General features: G+C 35.7%; 1 protein-coding gene across 1 annotated transcript in view; it reads left to right on the top strand.

Annotated features, from left to right (window-relative positions):
* Positions 1-23,132, top strand: part of ophn1 (oligophrenin 1) — a 64,218-nt gene that overhangs the window by 32,175 nt on the left and 8,911 nt on the right. The window contains exons 8-21 of the mRNA XM_088924484.1: positions 223-352; positions 1,533-1,633; positions 2,943-3,034; positions 3,700-3,778; positions 4,925-4,958; positions 5,104-5,166; positions 5,892-5,966; positions 7,829-7,913; positions 9,818-9,876; positions 12,322-12,427; positions 15,371-15,530; positions 16,436-16,583; positions 19,551-19,886; positions 20,568-20,718. Coding sequence (XP_088780610.1) covers positions 223-352; positions 1,533-1,633; positions 2,943-3,034; positions 3,700-3,778; positions 4,925-4,958; positions 5,104-5,166; positions 5,892-5,966; positions 7,829-7,913; positions 9,818-9,876; positions 12,322-12,427; positions 15,371-15,530; positions 16,436-16,583; positions 19,551-19,886; positions 20,568-20,718 — 1,619 coding nt within the window. The remainder of the gene's footprint in view (positions 1-222; positions 353-1,532; positions 1,634-2,942; positions 3,035-3,699; positions 3,779-4,924; positions 4,959-5,103; positions 5,167-5,891; positions 5,967-7,828; positions 7,914-9,817; positions 9,877-12,321; positions 12,428-15,370; positions 15,531-16,435; positions 16,584-19,550; positions 19,887-20,567; positions 20,719-23,132) is intronic.

The following is a 23,132-nucleotide window of genomic DNA, read 5'->3' as shown; positions in this document are numbered from 1 at the left end:
GATCCCCTGAGACCCTGAATCGTCACACTGTACAAACCTGTCTGTTCAAAATCATTGCATTTTCCACACAACAGAGGATGTTATTTGGAAACAAAAGGTCCTTCACTTTGGGTACGTAAAAATATACGTGTAATTTTTGAATGGTACTTAATTAATGTAATAAAAATACGTGTTTAACAAAGCTTGATACTTTGAGACATTGGAAAACCTTCTTGTTTCTAGACAAGAAATCGCTTTGAAAGCACACGGGAAGAGATGGAGGAGCTCATGAAAAGAATGAAAGAGTCACCTCAGATGTGCCAAATTCCTGGCCAGCCAGCTGTCGAGGGATATCTCTTCACACAGGAGAAGTGTAAGTATGTGTTTCAAGACTTAGAGACTAACCATGTGATGGAAAAGGGGTGTTTAAAGGACAACTATACATGTATATGTACCCAGGAAAGCCAAACCAAAAAATGTTTAAAAACTAATTTAATGGACTGTAAAAATTTGTTAACCCTTTCTGATAATTTGAGCTGTTTTAAATGTTTTGTTGAATCCCAATGGATTGTTGACTGATGATAAACTGATTATGAAATATAGCAAGCTGTGGATTTTGGTATATGTGAGGCTGGCAATTTTTCTTTGGCTCACAGCCCAACAGTGTCCCCTGGGATTTTTAGGGAACCTGTGAGTTTGCAGTGTTGCCAGTGAAGACCAGATGGCTCCTACAAATGACGCTAACTGTTGTGAGCACTGAGGAGCTCTCAGTACAGCATATAAAATGGCAGATGTCTATGATGATATGCATTTTGGAGAGGATTGAAATAGTGAGCCAATGTCATGAGCAATTAACAATTTCAAAGCAGGCAGGGCTTAAAAAAAAAATAAGGCCTCCTGTGTTTAATAAAAAAGAACAAATAATTATTCAAATGTTGATTTCATACGCTGGTTAAGAGATGTTTTTTACCATGCTTAACTAGTTAAAGTAGCCCTAAATGAGTAGCAGGTGATGTATTGGTCTAGTTGTAATGGATGCAATGTGAAGGATACTTGAACCTTGCTTAGTGAATTTGCTTTTTTCATGCAGTAGTGCGTGTGTGCTGCAGCGTAGGTGTTCAGAGCTTGAATCCCCGTGTGGGACTCAGACAACCAGCTTCCTTATGAATGGCACCAAAAAGTGATCCCTTTACTCAAAATATGCATTATGTTTTTCACCTTTTATTTGAACTGTATTTGAGCGAAGGATGCCCAGGTTCCGACACCATTAGTAAGGATTCTGCTTGTCTTGCACAGGAAACTGATCTTTGGTCTCCTGAACTGAAATTCACATGCACTTCTAATACACCAAAGAGCCAATGGACCTGTCAAAGCTGTAGTTACTTGCTATAAGCCACATCTATTACAGAGGCATACAGCAGCTCATAAACAACTCTACAGGAAATAAATAATTGTTACACTGAATAATAATTCTGCAGTAATGTATTTTCATTACATATTCCACAGTATTAATTAAGGGCAAAGTGATTTGTTTTGCTTGATTTATTTCCTAGGGGCCTTGGGAGTTACATGGGTAAAGTACTACTGCAAATATCACAAAGAAAACAAGGTGTTATCCATGATTCCTGTTGAGCAGAAACCCGCAACTAAGCAAGTAAGTAATGAAAGACTGAAATATGAGGATTGTATTGATCATAATATGTATTTTAAAAAATATTACAAGGGTGTGCATTATATACATATAGTGTTGTCTTGTGTTACCCTTCATGCTTGTGCAATAATGTAAAACACACAAGGATTGTAATTGTCTGCTTACTAAATATCTGTTTACATACCCACAGAAAGGTATGTTTTAATGAAAGAGGCCATCCTGTGTGAAACAGAAATCAAACAGTGCCTCATTATGGAGATTATTACTGTATATAATGACATATCCTTAACTGCACCTTGGCATAATTATTTTTTATTTGTACCAGATTTACCCCTTAATAATTAAAAGGCAGGGCAGTGTGGTGGTTGGTATTGCTACGTTATTATTATTATTATTATTATTATTTCACAGGTCTCTGGGCGTTCCTCACTAATGCTGAAAGACATTGTTTCTTGGAGTGATAGACTTCTCTGTCTTGTGACTTTCTCTCCACATTGAGTTTCCTTTGCTCTCGAGGCCTGCTTTGCACCCTGTGCTTCAGGATAAGCTCTGGCCTGCTAATAGTTGCGACTCAAAAGTATCAAGATTTAGATCACGTCTTAAATTCAGTAGATTGGAGTTTAGAAGCACATCAGTTGAAAACTCTGTCTCCAACTGTTTTAATGGCATTTTGTTAAAAGCCGACCAGTTTCATTTCCTTTTTTTTAAAGAACAATTGCAAAGAAAGAAAGAAGTAGCTCATGGACATCAATTAGCCCTAGTATGTGAAGGACCCTAAACATCGTGGAAAAAAGAAAATTTAAGAAAGTGAATTCTACTGACAAATGAATTTTAATGGTTTAGGATGTACCTGATCACTTGGGGTATCAAGCACTGGTAGCTTGTGGGGAGATACATGTTGGGGTTTTCTATCAGGTACTTTCTATGCAAAGGAACGGAGATTTTAAGATTAAATATAATAAATATTAACAAATGAAAAATTCCATATTCAGGCCACATTTACAATTCATTAATTGACACGTACTTATTGTGGTTCTAATAAGATCATTAACATGTCAAACAAAAGAAAGGTTTGAGTGTCTTAGATTTGATTTCATTTAGAGGTGGTCTCTTCTGCACTTGTTTTTAATACTAATGAGTATTCTGTGTTTTCTGTGTAAAATTGAGCCACAATTTCCCACCACAAATTTCCTAGCAGTGTTTCCAGCACCATTGCCAAGATAAACCTCAGTAAATAAAGGGGAAAAATAAAAAAAGTATTTTTGTGTATTTTCTGCATTAATGCTATATTTTAAATGTGCTTTCCTTGCAGGGACCAACAGAGCTAAAACTAAAATCCTGCATTAGACGGAAGACAGATTCTATAGACAAGAGGTTTTGTTTTGATATCGAAACCCATGAAAGGTGGGAAACCAGGCTGATATATTTTCCATTTTCTGAAACTATAGCTTTCTTATCATTGAATGAAAAAAAAGGTAGAGTGCAAAAAGATATAATGTAACGTGGCGAAGGATTTTAAAGGATTCTACCCAAGATTGTAGGAGCCTGTTTCTTACTCACATTCCTCAACATTTTTTTTACAGTGAATACTTCTTTAAAGTATATATTTTAATTATTGTGAAAGGGAACACCAGGAATGTCTCATATGTAGTCAGAAGCTGATTTTATTTTCTATACTTTCTATACTGTCCAATGCTTTGCATCTGAAAATATTTGATTGAAGTTTGTTGTCAAAAGGGGGGTTTCAACACAGTCTGGAAACAGACCACTGTTGTATTTTTGGCCAATTTATGAGCACACGAGACATCCTCCCCCCCAAAACCCACTAAAATATGTAACTAGTATCTTACATTATCTCTTCAGGTACAGTAAAATATCCCTGAAGAGATAATGTAATGGAGATACTGGAACCCCATCAACATTCTGGAGAGCAGAAACAAATATTTGGAGATCATCCCCAAAAACAAAACCTAGTCCCAGCCCTGATTGAAGAACTGATAAAATGGCAAATATACATCCATTCCTGTAACCCATGGTCTAATGTTTTCTTTGTTTTATTGTTTCTGTAGACCTGTACCTGTCACCCTGCAGGCCCTCTCAGAGTTTGACAGAAAGATATGGATGGAAGCAATGGATGGAAAAGAGCCTGTAGGTCACCGTCTTTTGTGATTCACTGCTGCCACCCTATGGTAGAACTACACTATGTGTAATAGGATCCTATCCAGTGAAGTTCATTTGCATGACAAAAGCAGGGCAAAGTACAGTAAAGCACTGTGATAAGAGTATGATAAAAGAGTAATAAAATTAAACTGTGAAAAACCTGGTAAAGAAAAATATGCATAAAAAGGATGAGAAAGCCAAGACAATAACTGAAAATAAGCTATACAAGTTAATTGTAGTAAACTTGAATAAGAGCATGAAATAACATGATGTATTATACAGCATCATTTGAAAAGTTTCCTTCAAGTACTTTGTAAATCTAGCATAAAGATCTCAAAATATACAGTAGGACTGTATATAAACTGTAAGGAATAGGAGGATTTAAATATATGGAGCTGACTGTTATAATTATTAATTATTGAAAGAAGGAAGAGGTAAACTAGTATCCGAGACACCCAGGGACACTTATTATCTGTGGGAGAATGTGGTTCAACATTAAACACACTCTGACAGAAGTGTAACTTACAGTTCAGGTGGTGATTGAAAGAACTCAACACATAAAAGGCTCAAAACAGGCTTCTACAGAAGAGACTTGGTCAGCTTCCATATATGGGCTGTCCTTTTCTCACTGACACATTCTAATATATATACACAGAGTCCTTGCCAATTAATCCGCTGTGAAAACTCTCTGCATATTCAAACAACACATATAACACATGAAACCATACATACACTATATATATGAAACGTTCAGTGTTTTGCGACAGTGCTTGGCAGCCTTTAGTGACAGTTACAGTACGTTACTACCACAATTTCCATTATTTCTGCAACCGTACTATTTCAAATTAATATCATACGACTAGAGGGATGAAGTCCTCAGTCCTCAGTATGATCCGCAGTGAATAAAAGCCTTGAAACAGTACCAAGGTAGACTGGTTTTAGTGAACAACTGCTTAAAATAAGCCATTAAGAGACCAAGGTGGGAAAAACAGAAGGATGACTAGGGGTTAATATCAGTGACATTTGTAATAGAAATAATTAAATTGAATATGTTTTATGAGTTCTTTTAAGACTAAAACACAGTGTGTTGCTTTTCTTACCCAATGTAAATTTTGTTTTGTTTTTATGCTACAGATTTACCATTCCCCAATACACAAGCAAGCAGAAAGTAGGTAACATTTTATTTATGATTTTCACCTAAAAGTAAAAAGTGGTGAAGTACTTTCAAAAACAATACTGTAAAAAGTACACTTGGTATGTGTATGCAGACCAAACTCACATACATTTATGTCATATGTTTTTGTCATTTGCAGTGGAGTTGAATGAAGTAGGATTCAAGTTTGTTCGGAAGTGCATCAATTATGTGGAGGCGAAAGGTGAGACACATCCCACCATAACAGAAGCACTGCTAAAAAGCCTTTTCTTTAAAGAATCTTCGTATTATATCTGTGATATCCATTTTTCTCCTGTGGAGGGCAGTGGTGCATGCTTGTTCTAATTTAATGAGCCATGTCTAGTGGGTGCTTTCCTCATTGGACTGTGCTTTCTGAATAGGGGCCAGATATAAACAAAAAAACAAGGCTCTGCGTCATCTGTGTACTTAAGAAAGAAATGGAATTTGGTGTGCATGGTCCTGTAACAACTTCCTCATTGTAAAAATGCACTACCACAAAAGTGATGTAGTCATTGCTGTTGGCTTGGCATCACTCTTGACTGTTATAATAAACAGTCTGTAAGATTTAAGACGCCAGCAGTTGAAAACAGCCTTCACCACGCCGACTAAGTACCTGAAAATAATTTGTTTACAGGTATATCTAATTCAGTTTGAATGTTTCATAATGGAAGCTTTCTGCTTTCTTAACATTTCTGTTCTGGTTTCAGTAATCCAGTGGTGCTTGTTAAGTAAAGAAGGGCTTTATCGTGTCTCATTATTTTTTTAGAGCATTGAGCACTATTCACACCGACATGATACAACAGCAACTTGTTAAGGCAGAAATTAAATTAATTATACTGTATATGCCTTGGCTAGAGTGCATTCAAAGTGCTGCATTTTTTAATATTGTTTTTTACTTAAAAGGTATAACCTGCTTTTCTCTTCCAGGTCTCACACAAGAAGGGGTTTACAGAACAGTTGGCAGCAACATCCAAGTACAAAAGCTTTTAAATGCCTTCTTTGGTGAGGATATTATCTTGGCAACAGCTGCATGCTCACCGTCAACTTCACCTTCAGAGGAAAATCATAAACAATATTGTACAGCATAGTAATCCATCCATCCATCCATTTTCTAACCGCCTCTTCCAATTCAGGGTTACGGGGGAGCCTATTCCAGCAAACAGTGGGCACAAGGCAAGCCCTTTGGGTACACCCTGGACGGGACACCAGTCCATGACAGGGCAGACAGACACAAACACAGGTGTACATTCTCACACCAGGGCCAATTCTCCCAGAGGTGAATTACCCTACCGGCATGTTTTTGGACTGTGGGAGGAAACTGCAGAAAACCCATATGAACACAGGGAGAACATACAGACTCCACACACATAGCACTCCAGGTTCAGAATTGACCCCAGCTCTGCAAGGCAGCAATTCTAACCACTGTGCCACCATGCTTCCCTAGGATAATCTAATCAATGAGTATTGGTAAAATATTTAGACCACAAAGATTACAACCCATTCAAAGGGATTTTGTGAATCTTACCATTTCAATTGTAAACAGACTTAACGGAAATAATAATTTATTTTAAAACTAACAGGCAGAAGAACATACAGTATGTAGAGGCTTTAATACCATTTTCCTTTACTGGATGAATGCTGAATGAAAAACAGAAAGACAGAACCAGCAGAAATGTAAGAGTCTGGTTTGCAGCTAAACTGTCGTTAAAAAATGTAAAGAGCGGTAGAAAGTGTTCTGTTTTCTTAGCTACTGTATGTTTATGCTACTGTGTACAGTAGTACGTAGGTAGTATTTGTGAGAAATCACACTTCAAGTCTCAAAAACAAATATTTCCATTATTATGAATTTGAATAACTCATATTTTTACTGTATACTGTGGGAAAGTGATAGATCACCATAGAATTTTAGATGTAATCCCAAATCACGTTTCGGTCTCATTGAACAAACACATCTTGAATAGGTTATATACAGTATATTTAACAGCTAGTTGTTGTCTATGTCTTTGCCATAGAACACTATAATAATGTATTTTATTCAGTTAAAAACAATTTTCCTGAGCTGTGGTAGCTCAGACGGCAAGGGTGTCTAGCTCCTGACTGGAAGGTCCCGGGTTCAATCCCAGGTAGGGGCAAGTGATGTAGCTTGCTCTAATTCCTTCCAGACGGCTCAGCCTGCTTTCCTAATGATTACCGGGGGTTAATCCTTTCAGGGGTAATAGGTTGGCTGGAGCGTGATGCTGACCACATCACCTCCACCCCCAGTGTCGGATGGTCGAGAAAAATTGTGGTCTTTGCCCCCTCTTCCCCCTATGGTCCTTTTTGGCCTGAAAAGGGACCTAGAAGAGAAGAGAGAGAAAGACAATTTTCCAAATCAAAGATAAACTGTACCAAAACCAAATATAACTGGAAACAGCTGGTATAATGGGAGCAATTGTGGATCTTTTGTGGATGGATTTTTCAGTTGGCTACTCTTGAGGGGTTTTGATCGTTGTTACAGTTTGTTAAAATTAATCCCAGTTTTGATGAGCTTTGACAGTCACTTGTTATGGCCCATTCTGATTTTTGCTGATCTTGGCAGGGTTTCTATTGGGCTAGTTTCATATCAGGGAAAAATAAATATTATTACTGGGAACCTAACACTATGTTAACCTCTTAGCTGTCACCCATAAAAGCGGGGATCAGTGACACTGAGTAGTTATGGATTTCCTACGTTTGACAGGTCTAGGTAAGGGTTTGTCTCTTCACTGTCCACTTCATAAGGTGTATAAAATATTAAAAGTAGAAATGAATATAAAAAATTATATTATTTATATTATTATATTATTATAATTATATTATATCATTATATGCATCATTCCTTGCAGATCCCAAATGTCCAGGGGATGTCGATTTTCATAACAGCGACTGGGATATTAAAACCATCACTAGTTCAATGAAATTCTACCTCAGGTATGTACAATTTTTATTTAACTAATACATGTATGGTAGTACAACAAAAAGCAGTCAACAGCATCTTAGAGCTACAGTAGATTGTTTTTAGTAAAGACTTTAATCTCTGCAGAAGATGCTGTGTCCTCTTCATCACTACATTTTGAATTCAGGAACATTTTCTCATGTGTAACCATTCTTTTTAAGTAAAGAGGCATTGTGTTGCAGTGGTTACAGAACATAGCTAGAGAAATATTCAAACAAGTGAACTGAATCATGAGTCTTGTTACATTTTTGTGAAGATGAGCAACATAAAAATAATACAGGAGAGAAATGTTTTTGTGGAGCCATGTCTCTTGCACTCAAAAGAACACAACAGCAGCCTGTGTTCAAGGATGTTGAAAGAGTAAATCTGAGAATTATGAAACTATGTGAATATCAGTGTAATCTGATTGTTTTTCTGCTTGATTTGCCTCAACTATTTTTTTTCTTTTACAAAGTGATTGACTGCCTGATAAATGTGTCGCAATTTGGATGTAGTTTGTTTAGTTGCCAGTTATTCTTTTTTTTTAATAATATAACCAGCAAATCTGGACACACAATGATTTGTCTTTAATACCATGGCTCACACCAAAGGGGAGATTAAGGTTGGGCCCATAGATTGTCCTCCAACCTGCCCACCCCGGGAGCAGTCAATTATACAGTAGGAAGCTCAGTGCTCACTGGAGGACAGGAATTGGCACTTCTCTCACTGATGTCACCATGAGCCTTAAGGCGCCCAAGATTTTTCTGTTTCACAGGGAATCAAGACTGGCTTGCCCTTACTGGCGCTGAGCTAATTGTGTGCCGCCTCTTGGGGAATGTGATGTCCAATCTTGCCCATGGCATGGCGCCCGTATGCCAGGGCCAGTTCTACATTTCTTTCTGCTGTTAGTGCTTGTGAGATTAGATGGCAGCAGCCCCTTTACCACGGCTAGGATTTCATCTGCCTTTCAACTGTCATTCCAAACACTCTTTATGCCAAGACTTGTTAGAACTGATTACCTGAATGACACAACCTAAAGATGCTGTGCAATAGTGATATCTTTACAAATATTTGAACTCTCTAACCTCTTGTATGGAACACTAATATCTGCCAGGATTACAAAGGGATAATGCAGGAGGTTCAAAATGTGAATTTAATAAGTACAGTTGGAGAGAGTAGTGTTTGCTTTTGAACAAAATAACACAAAATACGCAGTTCAGTAAAGGTCGAAATCAAATGATTATATTAAAAAAGAAGTGCACTACAAAAAAGTAAAGTAAAACACTTTGTATGGTATTTAATAAACTGCAGAGGAAATAAAGTTATCGTGTATGGACATTCGCGTTCACACCATTATAAGGTTTAGCTTGGCAAACATTTATATAATTACTACTGTTTTTTCCTGTTGCAATTGTGCTCAAATATCCTAACTCACGATATTACTATAGTACGTGTTGATCATTTCTTTTTTATTCCACATAAGTATTTTCTTTTAGATTATTGGAGCATTATTGAAGTTATTGAAGTCTACTTCTGTAATGCATGTTAAGGCCTGATAATCCCATCAAAAAGCAACACTTTGCCAGGAAATCTGACAGTTCTAATGCACTAATTTTTTTTAAAAAAATCTCTGGATATATCCTGACAGCTCATCCAAAACTACAAAAAAACAGATTGTGTATATACATTTGTCCTTGAAAGATGTGTCCTGTAATTGTCATCTGGAAACTATGTACTGTATCATATTATATTTTTACTTCTATATTGTTGTGTAATAATTAAAATGTGATTTTAATTGTATTGCATATTGCTCATTTTTCACAGTTTATCCAGAAAGGAAAACTCTTACATAACACAAGTAAGAATAACAGACTTTACATTTTGTGTTTCTTTTTTGCAGGAGTCTTTCTGAGCCATTGATGACCTACAAACTAAACAGGGAACTTATCTTAGCTGCCAGTAAGCTTAATATTTCTTGTTGACTGAAGTGCATATACAATCTTATGAATTTGAAAAATATTTTAGATTATGTACTGTATAGTATTCATATAATTTCACAAAAACTAGCATTTTATTAAATCGTACCACTGTAAATAATTTCTAGAACACTTGTCTTAGAGTGCTTATTGCGTAAACTATCTAAAATAATTCTATTTCCATGAAAAACATTCTATACTTCTCAATATATTTTGTACGTGCTTGGATCAAAAGTTCTTTTTAAATTTGAGAACATGATCCATTTGGATAGATTAGTTAAACGCTTTGAGCAAATTGCAGTTGGGGCTGTAGTTAAGGATTATGTTTCTGACTGGTACTTTGCCAGGAAAAAACAGATGGTAAGTTAGAACTCAAAAGGGGATCATAATTATTAGATAGCAAAAACAATGTTTTATTTCTTTCAAACACATTGATGAACCTGAAACATTGTGTTTTCAACTGAAACTTTAAAGAATTAGCTGCCAGGCTTTATGCCATTGTAGTCTATGCATTCCTGCAAGGAGCAATTTTGAATGTAGCTAAATTACTAGCTTTGGTAAATCAGTGAGGCACAGGTGTTTATATTTTCATTTCTGAATGCATCAGCCAGTGAATGTTGTGAATTCTGAGAATTCTTTTACTTAATCAGTATGTACAATATGCTTTGCCATTAAAAGGAAGTTCAAAGGTTTCTTACGCAAACTAGGTTAACTGGCTGAACTACAATTGCAACATTTGTATATTTAATTTTTCATTATGCTATTACATTGCAGACAAATTGCCTATTTCTTATTTTTAAGGTTCATTTGGCAAGGGAAGTAACTGAGTTCAAGCTGTATGAAGAATGTATTAAATTCCTCTAATGAAGAGAAAGTATTTTCATTAATGCTGAAAATGGCATATTAACCTAAGAGAATAGTGGAAAAAGATAAATTTGCATTTGTTTTCATTTTGCTCTTGTCTGTCCAAGGTGTGTAGAAGTTATTTTTTTAAGAACATTTCACAATGAAATGTATTTGATCCTAAGACATAATGAGAGAGATACAATGCAACAGTTTTCATTTTGTGAAACTTTGATAAGTAATATTCCATTTGACTCTGGTAATCCATAGTCAAAGACAAAAGTATTTCATTTTACATTCTGACTGTGACTGGGATTTCTGTAGCAGAAGTGCATAACTGGCTTAGCACTGTCAGAGTTGAGATTAGTCAGCATGGTCAACTTTCAGGTCACCTGCAAGCTTGTGTTGACATCAGTGAAGGGTGTGCTGCTGTTCCAATTGGCACTGAAACTTTTGGAATTCGCAACAGAGCTTACAATGTGTCAAAACACAAATGGCTAAGATAGTGGGCGCGCCAGAGGAGCCTGTTCGCACTTTCTTATTTGTCTCCATATGGACACAGAAGTCATTGCTGTGAGCCTAGACCTAATGATTCAATTGAGAATTCGAAATTGGATGGATATTTAATATAACAGAATAGGTGCTTGTAAAATAAAAAAAATGACTAAAATACCTGCCTTCCAGTATCATTTGTGAAATATATGGACTACTATAAACGTGGAAATACATAGAGTATTGTAAAAGAGCGGCAACTGAAGACATGTTGAGGGTTCTTGTCTGAACGACATTCTCCAGAAGGCAAAAGCTACTGTAGGCTTTTGTTTTTTTTAATTTGGTATGTATCCCCACACTGTAAATAAAGAGCATTATTTAGCTTATGGTTACAAAGTGTGCCTGTGTTTTACTTAGACCCACCCACCTTAAATCATGGCACTGTGCCCTCTACTATGCCTCTACTATGTCCTTAGGCTTATTTTAGAATGCTGTGGATTCTAGTATCACATTTCATGTACATGATACATTCAATTATATGTAATGTATCATCAATTTATTATTTCATTGCTGTATTTTCTTTAAATACAGATGTATTACTTGTCAAGACCCGTATTACTTAATTGACATTTTACACACAGGAGAACGGATTCTACATTTTGGTTTAAAATACAGAATTTGTTTAAATCCTAGTGGATATAAGATTCATCTTGTCATTTCTTTCATGCTATCACATAGTCAAATTGAACCTTGTTCATTCCTATCTTCACTTCCTAACTTTTTTACCACTCTGTTAATGTTATGCTTCACCAGAGGGTGGTACTAGTTGTCAGAATATAAATGCTGTTCCTGAAATACTTAAATACTCAAATGGTTAGGAAAAAAAACAGGGAAGAATAGAAAAACCATTTGCCATTTGTGGCACATTAAGGTAAAGCCACTTTCCATTTGTAATTAAATATTTACAGTAACTTTTTTTAATTTTTCACAACTTGGAAGCCATGCCTTTACGGTATGTACAAAGTACTGTATAGCAGCAACTGGTACTTGAAAGAAATGCATTCCAAGTGATATTGTACTTCTCTGCTTTTAGAGTCTGATAATCTGGACTACAGACTGGGTGCCATCCATTCCCTTGTTTACAAACTCCCAGAGAAGAACAGGGAGATGCTCAACCTGCTGATCAGACATTTAGTCAAGTAAGAACCAGCTTTTCAAGGAACAGTTGTTTCATTAGTTTACTAACTCTCCTTTCATATCTTTTTTTTTTGTGTGAGTGATATGCATGTAATTATACCTGGGTTTGGTGGTTTTTGTTTCTGTAAAATGGGATGGTCCATTATTTCAGATTAATTAAAGTATTGACTGAAGTAAACTGTTGCAACTACATGCGTAAGTCATACAGTCGGTGAAAACCTGTTTTTCCTTTGATGGGGCAATACTTAACTAGACATTTTTTTGTAAACAAACTTATGTTATTTTTCAGAAACAACAAACTGGAATACAAAAATAAATATGATCATTCTCTGCTCCACACAAATTCCCTTCACCTGTTTTTCACTCCTCACTGTGGTATTTCCCTCCAAATTTCTGTTTAAGGACCCCTTAGAAAATCCATCCATACCCTTTTCTATCTGGGAGCCGTAGCCCTTTTCAGCAAGCAACAGGGGCAAGGCAGGGTATAGCTAGTCCATTGCAAGGCAGACAAACACAGACACACACACTCACAAAAGCGCCAACTTTCCCAGAAGCCAATTAACCTTACAGTACATGTATGATTTTGGACTGTGGGAGGAAACTGGAGCACCTGGAGGAAACCCACACAACCATAGGGAGAACACACAAACTCCACTAAGATAGCACGTGTCCAGAAATGAAACTAGGGCCCTAAAACTGTGAGGTTTCAATGCTAACCACTGCTATACCATCCACTGTATTCCATAAGACAAATGCCTCTAAACCATAAAACATGGAATTCTCTATGTGTTTTAAGTTAAATTCTACCAGGTACTTATTTCACAATTGGTGATCCGCCATTGATGTTTCTTCAATTTTAGAAACACAGACAATGGCCTTGAATATGTTTGCTTTTCACAAGTTACCCAGATGGTCATGTAAGTTAATTGAAATGCAAATCTTGTTTAGGAAAGGGAGACATGACTGTCAGGGATTGGTCATACTGCTTTGTGTTTTAATACAAATCTTTATGTTTTAATACTTGGCAAAGAAAGTATCAAAACACAAAGTTCTTGAATGACAGTACATTTTTGCCACACATGATCATTATTTAAAATGGCACACACCACTATTTATGATCATGACGATTAAATATTTGCATAATGTTATAAGGTAATTATAAATAATAAGGTATTCAAATAGAAGCAAATTTATTTTAGTAACTTTGCCATTTTATCTGATCATTAAATTGAGCTAAGTGGATGTCCATTATACATTTGTGGTTTCAGTACTGGTAAAGTAAAATTAAATCTCTAGAATGAAGATGTATTTTGCAGGCTGTTTTAATACAAAAATGATAGGAAAATACATTGTTTCATTCTTTCACATTAGATATTCCGTGACAGCTTTTCTTTGTGAGGGCAAAGCACAGTTTTGACTCAAGCATTCAAAATAAAATAAAACTGCTGCATACCAACTTGGCTTTAAAAAAGCAAAGCTTTTTTTATAGGATATCACAAAAGTAGAATCTGTCATAAAGTTCCACATATGAAATTCAGCAAAGCACTTTACATTATTTGTTTGCTGTTCATTTGAATTTCCTTGAAAACCTCTTGGTTTTTAAATGTGTTGTGGCTTGTCTGTTATTACCCACTTCAGTATGTTTCATAACTACATACTGTAAAACTACTTATTTGTTCTTTTGGTACTCATTGCTTCAAGTCTCAGTTAAAGATGAACTTTGTAACACAAGAAAGTTCTTGAAGACTAGTGAATAAATGCACTGAAGGAGACTAACACCAAGGATCCAGCTGGATCACCTGCAGTATGATGATTTAAGGAATATCCTGATACATGCCTGCCAGGTGAGGACTGTTTAAGGCCTCTATTTCATAGTAGTTGCATTCAAAGGTCATTCTGATTTCAAATAATATTGAGTGGAAGTTATAAGCTTATTGAAGTGGTGACATTAGTTTTATCTTACAGGATCCTGGTATATACCATTCTGTCAAGACTTGCTTATGATGTACAGTATATCAAAACATTATTCACAGAACTGAATGTATTTTTCTCCACTGTTTCTCAGTCAATCCTAATATGGTATCCTGATTTGAACATTTGAACAAGACAAATATTGTTGTATAGATTGTTGACTTACAAAGCAAATTGCATGCTTGGTCTTTCCAAAACATCATTGGATATTTTCAGGGAAAATAAATTGAATCTATATACTGTATGTTATTATTTCACCACAACCTTTTTATTATATTATATGTACTGTACATGTACGTACATTGTTTGCTATGTGATACAAGTGAAAACTATGATGGAAGTGCATTGAAAAATGAGAACAGGAAGTACTTCTTTACACAAGCCACTGTGGTGGTCTGAGCAACTTACCTAGCCATCTTGTTGTAGCTGATACCTTGACTTCTTTAAAAAAAATGGCTGGTTGAGATACTTGGATAGCTACTTACAGCCAAAAAATACCTAGCTGCCTGAATGGGATGGGTCACACGACTCACGTTTGCACACTTGCTTTTCTTCTCGTCTTGGTAACACTAGAAATTCCTGCACTTCAATCCAACCTCTGTTCTGACAAAGCATTTAAATGTGATGTGTAAAGTATTAGACTTCCTTTGGGTACAGCAATTTCGAACAGAAGCAGGCAGTGACATGTGTTCTGCCCTTCAGTTATTACTCTGGAGGCCTAGTGATTTGGCAGCAGACAGAAGATAGGGGTTTGAAACCTCTTGTTTGGTACTCTTCCCAGTCTTTCCTCCCAGCCTCGGTAAGTTGCCAGTGAGAGTCTTCTTTCTCAGTTTGATTTTGTGGTTGGGGTATGTGCTTGAGGCATCTGCTATTTTTGATGAAAACAAAAACAGTTGTTGTTCACCAAGTAGACCTTATCCCTTTCTAATGTAAGCTAAAGCCCCTCTTTGTGTGTGTCTACATGCATTTTACAGTGTGTGCAATCACAGTGAAGAGAATCTGATGACCCCTTCCAACATGGGAGTGATCTTTGGGCCAACGCTGATGAGAGCCGAGGAAGAGACTGTGGCAGCAATGCTCAATATCAAGTTTCAGAACATTGTCATTGAGATTCTTATACAAGACTATCAGAAGGTAATCCCAGTCACAACTCTGACACATTTAAAATAAGCAGGGCAAATGTAACCAAACACATGTTGGAACAGACACAAAAACATTCATATAAGATACGTAGCTTGGCCTTGTGTACCATGGAGAGGATTAGGAAGACAATCACGCAGAAGACCGATTTGCTTTGCTGGCCACAGAATTTTCAAGGGAAATCTGGACAACGCCACAACACCGGTATTTGTTTTTTTTGGGGGGTGAGGTTAATTTTAATATAAAATAGTATTTGTATTTAGAAAACAAGAAGCTGAGTTTAGGATACATGGAAATTCACCAATGTAAAATAGCAATCCTCAATTTAACAACTGCATACAGTAGGTCACCTAAACAAAACACATCTAGGTTTTTAATTATTATTCTTTGGCAATAATAAAGTAATTTCATTCATTTCAAGTCCAAAGAGAAAATAAAACGACAATTCAAAATTCATTAACACTAAAATATGTTGGTGTCATTCACTACAATAAACACATCCCGCTGTTCTGATGTCTGGAATGTAATCATTTTGAAAATAAGGTAAAATGAGTAAAAAACTAACGATGGCATTATAGTTTCTTGATCTAATCCTTTCAGTGATTTACGTTGGAATGAAATACATTTAGAAGTGAACTGTCAAAGTACCTTTTAAGCAAAAATCTTTTAATTTACTTCTGTTTCTTTGTTCCAGCTTCTGATAACTTTCAACCTTACTGTATATTACGTGCTTCTGTATTTTGGCAAGTTGATAAATACTTTTATCTGTGTGTTCAATAAAATAATATGTGTTCCTACTAGTCCTTTCAAATGGCTTTTGCTGCTACATGTTGAATTCCAGCGAACCAGTTTGGCTGGTTGGTTTTTATTCTTGCTCACAAGAACCATTTAACCTGCAGATCTTTAGTGCTGCGCCAGAGGAAAGCACAGCTCCTCCTGTTCCCCCGCCCAGAGTAAACCCAAGGAAACGGCAGCCAATCACCATCTCCAAACGTCCGCCTCGCCCTCGGCCTGTTCTCAACCACTGCCAGTTTGAGAATGCTGATGGTAGGTGCCTTGTTATGTCATAGACATTCATTCCTTGATATCTAGCTAACATACAGTCTTAAAGGAAGACTAACCTATGTGAGAGCTTTTCCTTATCTAATATGTGTAGCTTCAACATTTCATATGCATGGGGCCAAATCCATCTGAATATAAGCAATATCTGTGAAAGTCAAAGTAGTATTAATATAGATCATGAATGGCTACATGATTTTCTACAGAACTTCTTGTCTCTAGAGGTACAATATTTGATTCTCCTTTGCAGAAAAGAAGTGTGAGTAAGGCTTTTGTGTTTGTTATATAGTGCCTTTTCATTTTGAAGAGGTTCCTTCTTTACAATTGGCATTGCTAAGCCTTTCAGTTTATCCAACACCTCCTGTATTTTTTATCCTCCCAGTCCCAAGGGTCAGAAGAAAACAAAAACCTGTTATTGTTGGTACTGTTAGCTGTTAATTGAACTGGAAGGACATTTAGCCGTAATTTGGTTTTCATCTTCTTGTGTCAAACATAAATGCCATTAACATTTGTTACTGTTTTTTTTTTCTTGTACGCAATGAAATTTTTCATAATCACATTTTCAAATGAAAGACCAGTTAACATATTTTGCATTGCTAAAAGCTTTGTTCATAGGTCACTTAAATAGAATTAAGGGGATTCAATTCAGTTTTAATCATACACTGTGATAACTGCTTGTATTTTGTTGAACACCTTTAGACAAATAGCAACATTTTTGCTTTGTGCCATGAGATGTTTATCGATCTGCTATCGATCTTTCAGTGTCCTTTCCCCCTGTTATTTAAAATGACTATGGTTGTATACGTGTTCAGTGTCAGAACTATAGAATTCGTCACAAAGCATGTTTCAGAGTGCACTTTAAATACTTCTTTGATCAAACCATGTGTTAGTTGGCACATTTGGCATAGAATAGCACAGTTAGAAAAATGAAAGGTATCAACTAAACAGAATATTATTCATTTTCATTCAAATATTGCTTTATTTTCTTAGACTTTGTACTATGTGCCTGAGCTATAGCAAGATACTGACATTAAATACTGACACTGCAACAGACTCATGATGAAAATCATCAAAGCATTGACTCTACCCTTTACGTTATTAAGTATTTCCATGCCCATGACCTATATGATATGAATTATGCTTGTCGGTCTAATTAAGATCATAGTGAAGCATGAAATAGCCTAACTATTAAAAAAGAATTAAAATAGAATAACTGCCATTGAATGGGAATTTTATCTATTACTTTATTGATCTCAAGTGCCTATTAAATACTTATGTATTTTTAGCTCAATCTATACCATAGATAAGAAAGGCAATCTTATAAGAATAATTCAAACTTCTATTTTGACATCAGTTTCTCCTGTGTCTGTTCTCTACTGAAAACTAGATCATCATATGATTTATGTCCCATTTAAAGTTAATAGGCACAGATCTACAAACAGACTTCTTCCCCCATTTTTTGTCTTTTTGTAAATGGTTTAAGGCCACTGATGGCATAATTAAAAAAAATATATATACATTTAATCAAAGAAAGCTGTTTTACAAAAACTTTAAAAAGGGCTCCTAAGAGGCTTACCAAGTAAAGATACTGTTGAGCAGTATATTCCTGCCATCATCCGCCTTGGCAAAGTCATTAGCCAACTATGGCTTCCCAAGTCATAGTTGGCTAATAATACAATTTCAAAATGATCGTTGTCTTGTTATTAAATATCAGCTGCAGGGACTTGCCAAATTCATAATTCGTTCCAATATTATCAGAGAGAGTTACATCACAACTCTGATAGGTGTTTACTGACCTTTAAAGCATTTTAGAGTTTGCAGTGTGTGAAATGATGGATGACTCTGACAGGTGGCCATGTCATAGGAGTACATGCATAGAATATATTCATTCTGTACTATACAGGGATATCAGTGGAAAGACAAGTTGCCTAACAAGTGATTATTCCCAAGTGGGAAAGCATAAAAGTACAAAGGGAATTGAAAAACATATTAGCATTCAACAAATAATATCAGCTATTTGGAAGTGACTAAATATTATAGCCATTATTTTCATTAATTTCAGAATTTCATCTGGTTTATTTCACACAATTAAATGAATCAAGACCTTACTGTATCGGTTACCTCCGGAAAAACAATCAAACATCTGACACAATCAGGTGTACAAATACAGGATCAATTGCTGTATTTATATGGAGCTTAATTCTGAATGAAAATGCGTCTTACAAAACAACTAAAATGTATAGCAGTCCACTTCCAAACATTAATACTCTTTCACTCTTTCAAATATTCTGTAGGTTTTTCAGACTGCTTTTATTACTGTACTTTTTATCTGACGAATTTTGGAATATTCCTCAAAAATATTTAAATAACTGAGAAAGATAGGAAATTCATAGATTTATGAAGTACATACAATTTTTTACACTTCTGTGTTTCATGGTAAAGTGGTGTTTTTGGACATAAAATGTATTGTGCTGGTATATTTGAACGAGCTTTTGTTTTGTTTTTGTTTCAGATTTTTTTTTAGATGTTTAAAAAAGCTCTTCAAGAATCTGGCTAATTAAGGAGCATATGCACAGAGCAATTATAGAAGATTGTTAACTTTGAGGGATCTGTTCAATTTAAAATTTGTTTTATTTCTAATGTTCTGTGCAAGTTTGTATGCCTTCCTAACTGACAGCTTAACAGCTGACTTAATGAAACCTCTTATGTAATGTTTATGGGAGATATGAACGATATTGTTAGTTTTCACTAGACCCATACTTGGGACTCAGGACTCCCCTCAGTAAGGGAAAGTTTAAAAGTCTGTTTTAGCTATGACGAATGTGTTCTGTTTGATCTGACATAATCCTGAGGCCAAGTAATGAGCTTGTAAGCTCTCTTTGGGGGTAGGGAGAGAGGAGGAAAAGTCCTGAGTGGTTTCAAACTGTTTTTTTTTTGCTTTATGCTGTTTAACAGTTGACTCCAACATTGATGCTGAAAATGGCGGCAGGTCAGATGGAACTGAAACAGACGACACCTCTCAAGCCAGCCCTGTTCCACTCCAGCGGACAAAATTAGCAAACTATGTTCCCCATGTCAATGTCAAGGAGTCTGGACAAAAACAGTTGTTGCCTAAGGTTGCCCATCGTCCTGAAAGACACTCTGACTCCGACGTTGCGAAATTGGTGGCTCGGCTGCAGGATGGGGGACAGAAAACTGATAATGCAACGGCCAATGGGGAGACAAGCATCAATGTGACCAGAGCATCTTCTTTTCAGAATCGAAAACTTCCCCCTCGCGGCACAGCTTCTGGTAAAGAGGGAAACCACGTTTTTCTGTCCAAAGCTAGGCTTCCCCTGTTCTTGACATTTAGATTTTTGCCATGCACAAAACACAGTAAGAAGTCGCTCACATTTTTAAGTTGCTTTATTTATGACATTGAACACAATTTGAGGTGCCTCTCCAATTATATTGTGAGTGTGTATGAGAGAATGAATGTGAAAATTAAAGCTGTCATGAATCACTGAATTTACTCAGAGAGGGAGAGACACATCTATTGTCATTGACTAGGAGGGAGTGGGTATAAGCACTTATTGATTATTTTCAAGTATTAATGTACAATGGTGGCATCTTTCATTTTAAAAGCGAAATAATACATTTTCGAAGTGTTCAATCACAATGTTAAGAAGGAGCAATTCTAGGCAGAACATAAGATATTTTTTTTTACTAAAAGTATCTTTTTTGGCTTGCTTTTCAAATCATTCAGATTAAACATAATGTAGTTTTAGTGGGTAGATACTGTAGTTACATTCACAATACATATTCAGCCTAATTTAGGGTGAATAGTCATTTCCAGTTCTTTTAGGTGAGCAAGTGAAATATGTGTATTGATATTAAACAGTGAATTTCTCTTCTTAACAGTGTTCAGTTATGTCAGATTTGACTGCAGATTGAATTCTGTGAGATTAAATCCTTGTGATCCTTGCCTTGCAGGGGATGGGGACAGTGTATTAAAAGTGAAATCACCATCAGAGAAGCACATGATCACCAGGCCTCCAATGAGACCTCCTGACCCACCTACTAGATGTCCAGCACCGGCAAAACCACCAAATTTAGCTGCCACAGAGGAAACCACTGTATCTTAGTGAGTAAAATCTATCCTGTGTTATACAGTATATATGACTTTTAAATTGAAATGACAAAGTTTCAATATAAAACATATTTGGAAGTGTTTTTGCCTGGGAATTAAACATTCACTTCTCAGAATATTTTTTTTTAAGTAGTGGTGCTAAACTGCATTCAGAATATTTGACAAGGTTGTTATTAGCATTTGGGCATTTCTGCTGTACTTGTGAATCAGTCAGGAAAGACACTGATACACTTTAATTAGTTTTTAATTCATAAAAGTATTTTATAGGCAACATACAGCATAACATAACTTGAGAACTTTTAATTTGTAGGTTTCCTTATGTTAATACAGAAATTGCATGTCATTTCATACAGTATAGGTAAATTTTTTTATTAATAACAGGAGTCGCAATTTGTAATAATATACAGTACATTGGCTTGGTCTTCATGTTTCGTAAATATTGTTCCACATCTTAAGTGTTAATTTTTTTGCCACGTGTCATCACTTCACATTTTCGCCAAATCTGTTTTCCTGCTAATTACAAATTAAGATACTGTACATTCAGAGGCGTGGTGTTTTGCTTCACCAATCTCTAAAGCAGTTTTTACAGGTGATGCTGATCTCTTTCAGCAGTTCAATGATGAGGTTTATTAATTGATTTATGTGTGTTATGTTGAGCATTTGTTTATTTTGATTTCTGAATGAGATATTTGACAATTTTGATTAAGAGAATGGAAATTTCTGTAGTATAAACTAATCACAGCAATGTTTTTTAAATAATTATGGCTTCAGATGAAAAAAACACATCCTGTAATCAATCACAGCAATCAGTATATTTTGATAAATAGGATCTAGTAAAAACGGTAAGAATTTTTAAAGGGAGGTCATAAAAAGCCTTTAAAAATGACACTATTCACACTTTAGTGATGTCAGACATGTACAGCTGTTTTGAATAGTCTTTATTTCAAACTCTGTATTTTGCTTTATTCTAGAATTATACATTGTAAATATTTTCGTTTTATAACACTATATTTTTTAAAAACACAACAATGTCTGTGATTTTGGGAAAACAGCATATTAGAAATGGAGTATCCTTTGATGAAAAAAAGTCTTCCGTCCTAAGAAAAATGCATATTCTGTATTCTGCATATGAGGTATTTAGCATTTGTTCTAAAATAGATATCTCACGGTTGGAACATGCTCAGCAACTGAATTGTGCCCTCTGGGAACAGGACTGGGAGTGGGAGGTTAAAGCCAAAATAAGATGCAGAAACTCATTATTAATTTCTGGCGACAGGTTACTAAACTGAAAGTGCAAGACAAGAAAGGGGGTGATCACAGAGCATGTCGAGCTTTTTGTTTCTCTTTTGGGGGGAGGGTGGAATTTAATTTCTAAAGTAAAAAAATGCAGCATACTGTATATCAAAATAATAGGGGTCATTATTAAAATATACCTCTGACCTGTTAACAAATGTCAGATTCACGCTGTTGTCAACCATTCTGGGCTATTTGCTATTTAAGACCTGAAATGTTTATAAAGATGTTATCAGGAATTATGTATCTCTACCTCATTGAGCAGATTTCTGTTCAGTCGACTGATAATCAGTGGTACACTTCCAGACATTCTGTGTCTGTGCCACACAACATTTAGGTCAGTGTTTCTCAGCCTTTCCCTGCCTGGGGAAACTTGCTTTTAAAACTGCAGAGTGACATGCCAACATCCCTTCCCCCACTTATGAGCATTTAATCAAAATGTTGAGGGAGTGTGTTTCAATGGAGTCAGTGTTTCATTACACAAGGCCCAACAAACAGCACTGCCAAATGAACATACTGTATACTGTATATATTCAAAAAATGAAAACCAAGAGATTTAAGCTCTATTTCACGATTAAAGACACCCAAAAAGATAAAGCTGCAAAGGCTAAAGAAAACTATGGTTGTTTTTATTACCTTACACAAACCACATCTTGTATCTTGTTCTTTGTTGGCAGAATCCCTGGTTTCATTAATCATTACAGAGAATATGTCTGTTAAACATACTTTTTCCACAGTTTTATGCAAGACTCTAGCCTCAAAACTGTATTTAATTTCTGGCAATGTGCATCTATTTTTTATTTAATTTTCAAGGAGACAAATTAAACTATTCTATTCTTAACAATAACCAAATTAAAATCACCAAAAGTAAAAAGAAAATCTAACGAAGGTTCACAACATAGAAAACAATTTTATTTAAAGGGGTTACAGACACTTTTTCTATGAGCAATAGTCCGCAAAACAGTTGACACCTACTGTAAATTTGACTGTTTTGAGATGTGTTTTATTTATTCGTTAAAATGCCAAACCTAGTTTCTGTTACTGTTATGTAAATGCAGCAGGTATTGGGTTTCCTCTAACTCCTTTTGACAACTTTTCTAGCACTGGTTGAATAC

The sequence above is a fragment of the Atractosteus spatula genome, chromosome 9, assembly GCF_055471065.1.
Source record: "Atractosteus spatula isolate fAtrSpa1 chromosome 9, fAtrSpa1.hap1, whole genome shotgun sequence".
In the NCBI taxonomy this organism is placed as follows: Eukaryota; Metazoa; Chordata; class Actinopteri; order Semionotiformes; family Lepisosteidae; genus Atractosteus; species Atractosteus spatula.
This window is presented reverse-complemented; position numbering and strand designations above follow the sequence as displayed.